This window comes from Conger conger, chromosome 11, assembly GCF_963514075.1.
Source record: "Conger conger chromosome 11, fConCon1.1, whole genome shotgun sequence".
Lineage (NCBI taxonomy): Eukaryota > Metazoa > Chordata > Actinopteri > Anguilliformes > Congridae > Conger > Conger conger.
The window spans coordinates 37,929,965-37,937,438 of NC_083770.1; the positions used below are offsets into that span (position 1 = coordinate 37,929,965).

General features: G+C 42.7%; 1 protein-coding gene across 1 annotated transcript in view; it reads right to left on the reverse strand.

The window, feature by feature from the left end:
* galnt9 (polypeptide N-acetylgalactosaminyltransferase 9) overlaps positions 1-7,184 on the reverse strand; it is a 110,342-nt gene extending 103,158 nt beyond the window's left edge. Inside the window, exon 1 of the mRNA XM_061261760.1 lies at positions 6,125-7,184. Coding sequence (XP_061117744.1) covers positions 6,125-6,365 — 241 coding nt within the window. The 5' untranslated portion in view covers positions 6,366-7,184. The remainder of the gene's footprint in view (positions 1-6,124) is intronic.
* Positions 7,185-7,474: the final 290 nt, after the last annotated feature.

The following is a 7,474-nucleotide window of genomic DNA, read 5'->3' on the forward strand; positions in this document are numbered from 1 at the left end:
CCACTGATATGGGCTGAATGACCACAGAGCCTTCACAATCGTGGGCATTTCAACACTCAGAAATGGCGTATTATGATCCGATGCCCGATTCCACTCAATGGAAATCGCAATAGGCATATCAGCGCTCGTCCTGAAGCAGAACATTTCTCAGCGATGGCAGGGCGTACGTTTCGCGGATTTCCTGAGGGGTGGATCTAAATTAATTCATGGGCCGTCATAAGTAATACGCTGTGCGGATCATGCCAAATTTACATGTTATTACTTCAAACGTGTTTCTCCAATGTTTTATCATTTCTCCTTCGACACGCCAGTCTACCTCAATTTTCAATTATTAATGGGAGATACATCCATGGGAGAGAAGGAATATTGGTTTGGCGTATAAGACATGGGTTCTGCATATCGGGCTAATTTATCAGTAAAGCGCACGATTTAAAATTATTCTGTTATTATGCTCATGTGACTTCTGTTGTTCATGTCTCAGCTCACATAGAGTGCTGTCCTCCAATTTCAAAACTTCATGGTTGTTGTAATAACAGTTTCTCAATCGACTGCATCTTTATACTGACTGAAAAGTGGCAGGAAATAGTTGAAATAACCATAAATTATCACAGAGGGGTGTATCCACTATGCATCCATCAAATATGTATTCAAAGTAATGTAAATAACTATAATAACATGTAATAACATATCATTTCAAGTCAGACGCAAAATCTGCATTGAAAACAACATCAGGATTGTGCGTGTGGTCTGGACTGCTTCACCGCCCCACCTCCCTCACCACCTTAAAGTCAATATTGCAATGCATTTGATTTCTAATTTTGCTGTTGCTCAATACTTACCACAATAACCACCATACAATGTAGTCTGAATCCGTTGGCGGATTTAATGTTATAGTCTCTTTAAGCTCATTATACCTTCAGAGCAGGTTTGTCAAACTCCGGCCTTACAAGGCCATAGTGTCTGCAGGCCTCTGCTCAATCAGCAGCCAATTAAGAGCTTGAAAAGAAGGCATGTGGATTCTTCAGCCGACCGACCACCTGAATAAATCACTGGAGCCGAAACGCACAGAAACCCAGCAGACGCCTCAGCCCTGGAGGACACGATTCTGACACCTGCGCTTTAAAGGGGCGTTTTTTGGCAACACCAATCCACTCGCTTATTATTTTCAGCCCATATCCATTCCCATTTGTGTAGTGATAGTGCTGTGTAAAATAATCATTTGCATAAATAACATACCATAACATAAAATAACGTAATAATGAGAACAGGCCATTGAGTCCAGCAATGTTTGTGTTTTTCCAACCACTACAGTGATTCAATTGTCAAAAACATCGTTTTTTCCCCTCTCCACCTCAGCTGGTGTGTGGTGAGCGTTCTGGTGCAAAATGGCAGCCATGCATGCTACACAATCAATCAGTTTATCTATCTAATGCTTAGTTTACCGCATATCCAGCACCATATCAAGCCTGGTCCTGAAAGCTCCCAGAGTTTCTGCCTCCACTACATGACCTGGTAAGCTACTCCACACAGTGACCACTCTCTGTGTGAAAAAAAATCCTTTTGTATCGTTTGCCAATTTCCGTTCATGCCCCCTAGTTCTGAACAGAACTTATCCTTGAAGAATTTCCCATAGCTGAAATGATTCAGGACGTAACGTGAAAGAATGGTGGGCGATGCAGCCAGTATGAATGGCTGCTGTCTCAGTGTAACAGTGAGGTCTATGGTCAGAAATGGAAATCGGATAAAGCCGGCCAAAAGAACTGCATTAAGACATTTAACTGGCAGAAGCAAATATTTTTTTCCACACACTACATAACACATTGAGAAGCTGTCATCTACCTGTAACAGTTTTAGAGACTGTTGGATTGTATATTTTAATATTTCTCTCATTATTATTCTTTGTTGTGTTACATTAGGGTGAATTCAGGTCATCTTTTGTAAATGATAAGACTGGTGGTGAGGGAGGACTCTGAACTGAAGGGTCCTGAGCTGCCTGAATTCACCCTGCTTTTATAGCAAGCCATGGAGTAAAAAGGTTAACATCCTGCGTATCTCTAAACCAGCTTTGTGCAATCTGCCAGCATATCCATCCTGTTTTTCACAAGTCTAATGTGGACTTCCACTCATAGCGCATAGATGCATCCTGTTATTGATAAATAGTGTTTGGGAAACAGTGCACGATAAATCATTCCGCGGGTTTAGAGATGATGTTTCTGCTGAAGATGGACTTTCACTCCTTACTCTTTGTGTTCCAGAGGAAGTAACACCCCCCCCCCCCCCCCCCCCCCCCTTACACAAGGCGTTAAAAATAACCATACGGTGCTGCGAGCACAGTGGACAGAGAAGGGTTTTTTCGCTGTACTTGACCCTGCGCGATGGCCACTCTGATTCTCTGAGTCCCTCTGAGACTCTCTTCTGCATTAAGTACCATCACTCTTCATTCAACCTGACTTTGAGTTTTGACCGCTCTATCACAGTTACAAAAGGCTCGCAATGCTCCATCCCAAAGCCTGTACAGTGTGTCTTACGGTAATACCGAGTTGAACCGGCCTACAAATGTAACTCTGCATTCAAACCTTTGGAAATGAAGAAAATTATAGAGTTAATAATACAACAAAAAAAAGCAAGTGCAGTGGCTCTCGCTCCCACTGGAATTAAGCACCAAAAGAAAGCACCTCTCGTTTTTCCGCGCTTCTTTTTCCGGCGCTACATTTTTCAGAGCGCTCGCCTACGCCAGCCGCAGATGTCAGCGGCGCACGTGTGCGACGGATCGCTTCCAGAGGCATTGTGGGAAATGCCATTCGCCAGTCCTTCACTGGGGCCCGAACACAGGTGAGGAAAGGGCCCGTTATTACAGGCTGGACCTTACATTACATTATATTATAGTTTAGCTGATGCTTTGATCCACAGCAGGGACTTACAGTTGATTAGACTAAGAAGCAGACAATCCCCCCTGGAGCAATGTGGGGTTAAGGACCTCACTCAAGGGCCCAACAGCTGCACTGATCTTATTGTGTCTACACCTTGGCTTGAACCACCAACCTTCCAGGTACCAGTCAAGCCCCTTAGCCACTACGCTACAGGCTGCCCCATCTGATGCGCAAGATTCTCAAATTAAACCTACCTCAACGGCGGTATGGCGTGATTAATAGGAGGCGCAGACTTTGCAAGCGCTTCCAAAAATACGAAAGTATCGATGCGTGCACAATAGGGATGGATACGGAGAGGGTAATGGCCCACTGCTTTTGCCCCCCGGGGGCAGATATGTACGAGGCGGCTTTGCTGGCGTATGAAAGCCATCTCACACAGAAGATGAATTGTACTTTTTTGTTACAGCAGTGAGAGCTGGCCGGTCTCCAGATGCAGGGGATAATTCCAACTGGCAGAGTGACCTCCTTCATATACAAATGATTGTGGTTCCGCAGAAGTATAATAGGATCAAACGGAAATACTCAAGGCCCGCGCTTTTGGGCTTCCTCCAGCAAACTGCCCTTCTGCCCCACTTCGAGATGAAAGGGACAAAACACGGCTGAATTTCTGCCAGGGTCTGGAGTGTGACCATACACATCCAGCTGCCCCTCAGAGTGGTGGAAAAACCCCTATTTCACGAGCGCTGGTGAGATACTTTACTTGCAGGGATCATCCACTTTGGCCTTCAAATCCAAATCCAGTCCTGGTTTTCTTTTCTCCTGGGTAATAAGTGCTACTGATTGGCCAGACTGTCTTCACACCTGACTCCCAGGTAAAACCAGCAGTTCTCGGCCCTCGAGGACCATGAGTTGCTGATCCCTGCATGATTGTGTATTGCGATTGCATTGAGCTCTAAACCTAACTGAAGGTACAGTCCATTTTCTCCACAAAATGCTCTCTGTTATGTGTCGATAATGGCCCTGTCATTTGTACCAATGCGGAAAACAATTTTCCCCCCTCTGTAAAAACTGCAATGAGGCTTGAAGAATAAGATTAGAATGATGCATGCCAGTCCTGTGTGGATGCTATGTACTTAAAGGGGATGCATTGCTAATTAACTGCTTGATTGGCTTTTTTCCTGATTCAGGATTTATGTAAATTGGTAGCTGATAATAATTGGTTGCCGGTTCTTGGCGGAAACAGATTATACAAACTGGGTTTATTCATTAAAATGGAAGCTGGCTGGTTATAAATGCTCCACAAATATGTTCCATTCAATGGTTCATTTCATAGACATGACTGCCAATGGTCGCAAAAGCCATTAAGAATGACCATTATTACATGTAAGCTGTTCAATTTATGAACAATAATCAATGGGTTGATTGAGTAAAAAAGCGAACATGGATGCATGCATGTACAATAAACACAGCTCTGTGTCATTGTATGTCTGACTAAAGAAACACACTGCATTTGTAATTTTTGGACAAGACGTGTCTGCTTAGCCTTGTATTGACTGCTGAGAGGCACTGTATTGTTTAGAGGTTCTGGAACTCTGTGCTGCCAGGGTTCCTTTTATGATTTCAGCCATTTAGAACAGCATAAAGCCGCATGTTAATTTTTAGACCATTGCTCACATTAAATGTCCATTCCAGGAACGATGCGCACTGTTCTAAGAAACTGTTAGACAGTAAAAATCAACAGAGTGCTGTTTAAATGGGTATGAGACAAGATGTGGAAATGTAAAAACAATTACAGATAATGGCCACTTTAAAGACATACAGTACATACACACATAATGACATGCACACGCACACACGCACACGCACACGCACACACACACACATTTCAACAGGTTTCAGGCTCCCTGTTCGCTTTATTTCATTATTTAGCATTTATCTTGTTTTCATTGATTCCAGTATTTCAAAGGAAATTACCAATATGTTGCTAAATCTATCAACTATATCACAGCTATAGTACCATTCCCCAATCTGTCACCAAGAGACAATGGCGATATGAGAGAATAATTATGTTTCAAGATACTTAACACGACAAAGGCGAACACAACCCTGGGCTGACCAACCCTGTTCCTGGAGGTCTACAGGACTGTAGGTTTTCACTCCAACCCTAAAAAAGTACACTTCACTCAACAGCTAGCAATCTCATTGAGTTGCTAATTAGTAGAACCAGGTGTGCCAAAATACTGTAGGGTTGAAATGAAAACATACAGGACTGTAGATTTTCAGGAACAGGATTGGTCACCCCTGATTTTGAATTTCCGTAAATAAAGGCTTCCCGTTTTGTTTTATGTTTTCAAATTGGTATGAAAATCAAATAAACTGAAACTGATTTTTTTTTTAATTAAAATGCTACATTTTCCAATTGTTCTGTGGGTAAATGCATTCCATACAATAATATGGCTAATGGACATAAAAAGCAATTTTCTGCTTGACCATTAAAGAGCATTTGCTAGATCACAGGTAACACAAACATTATTTATGGGATTCACAGCCTATTAAAGTCAAACATGCCACAGAGGGATCATTAAAGACAGTGGACAATTTAATATTTCGACAGTTGATGAAAGTGTGATTGTGTGGGCGGATGGGGGTCTTTGCACTTAACTGATGAATAAGTGAGTACACTTGAGGGCCCTTAGAGGTAATAATAGCATTACCGTTGAAACGTTGAGACATCCATTATGTGTTTGTGGCTATCGGCTCATGTTGACTGATAGCTAGATATATAGGTAGTTAGAAGACGGCTTTGTAAAGCACAACCCCGCCACAAGGCTGCTTGTGTATGAAAAATTCGGGTCTTACAGAGTTCACACGTTTGACCACACTGAATATTCTCTTTCACACAGATTTTCAAAGCACGTGGAGAGGGGGGGAACGTACTGTAGAGCCTGATGTGACAACAGAGTGTGGCTTATGATGTCTTATATAACCTGTCACCACAATATTGCTTTATGGGCGATGGGAGAATGCCTGATGTATTTTATTAACAAACGACGGCCCACGCATTGTGTACCTACTGACACTGGTTCAGAGAAGTTCGCAAGTATAACTGGACTGGACTCCTTGGAACGTGAGATAATGCGATTACGATTATTGTCATAGTTCCATTGAAATATCCACACCTATGTAATACTTTCACTGGTAATAGTATTATCTGTAATCACTGTGATAAATAGATGAAGAAATCCACACAATACCGTTTAATTGATTGTAGACTACGTCTTCAAGGTGTTCCAGCCGCTGAAGTATGGACTGCCTGTCCACCAAGTTGGTAACTTTGCCATTCCTACTTCGGATTCTTTGATCGGAGCTCCTTCCGATCTGAACCAGCTCTTCGGAGCGATCCTGAATTCTGCAGTACACCGAGAACAATATAATCCCGACGAAAACCAAAATGTTAACAGTCAGCAAAGTTTTAATTTTGCGTGCCACAGCCATTAAAGGCACTCAGATTGGAGCCATCAAGCCATATAAAGAAAAGGTCACCAAACCATTAGTAATGATGTTAGTTCCGCTCCGGAAAGAACAGACACCTTTCTGTTGTTCTAAAACAACGTGAGCTATCCTTTCAGCACCACGGAGATGCGCGTCGCACGCCTGGGGAGGCTGAGGGTCGGTTGGAGGAACGTTTCCACGTATCGAGTTTCCCAGACTATGGCAAAACTGAATCTCGCGGAGAAGTTCAAGGTTGTGGAGGATGCTAAACGAAAGCTTGCATTTCTTTTTGACACAGTGCAGGGCCAAATTATTATCTTTACAGTACGGCTAGCTGGCTGCGCTGTGCAGAAATCATACAGTAAAGCTTTCTCTGCCGTCCCGGTGAAATAAATAAGCAGAGAGAATTCTGCTCAGCCTGCAATCGCCACGGATCTACGCGAATCAAAACAGTGCTTCGTCTCTTTGTGCGTTCATAAAACGAGTTTCGTTTCACTCGCGATATCAGTCCACAGAAAACCGATTTAGAATCTCCGAATAGGTACCAAAAATATCCTCGAGCGGGGCTTTGACATTTCCTCTCTCAAAGACGTTGTGGTCACTCGACTCGTCCTGATAATATCGATTCAGATATGTAACGTTTTTTTTCCGCGATCTCCTACATTTTACATAAGAGGTTATTAAAATAAAAATACGCAGCACATATCGATATTTGCCAGGGGAAAGTTGAATAGGCGTTCTTCTTGGATGCTGTCAAACGTTGCTGAAGCTCGCTGCTTTCTGTGCGGTGAGCTAGCAATCCTCTCTCTTTTGCAAGCTCTTCGTCCCACCCTCTCCCTCTGTTTCTGTCTCTCCTTGGCAGAACGCAGGCAAAGCTCTGCTACGCTGTGACGTTGGGAGGCACATTCATAAATATTCAAGAACTGTTAGGGAAATATAATATAATTGGCGATAGGCATTCCGTAACCGCCACATATTTAAAAAACTGTATGCTAGGTTAAAAACAACAACATGAGGTTATATTAGTGAAACAATTATATTTGATTTGCGCTATACGAATTCTTCATAATTAATTGAAAGTAACATCGATGTCTTTTAAAATATCACGTTTA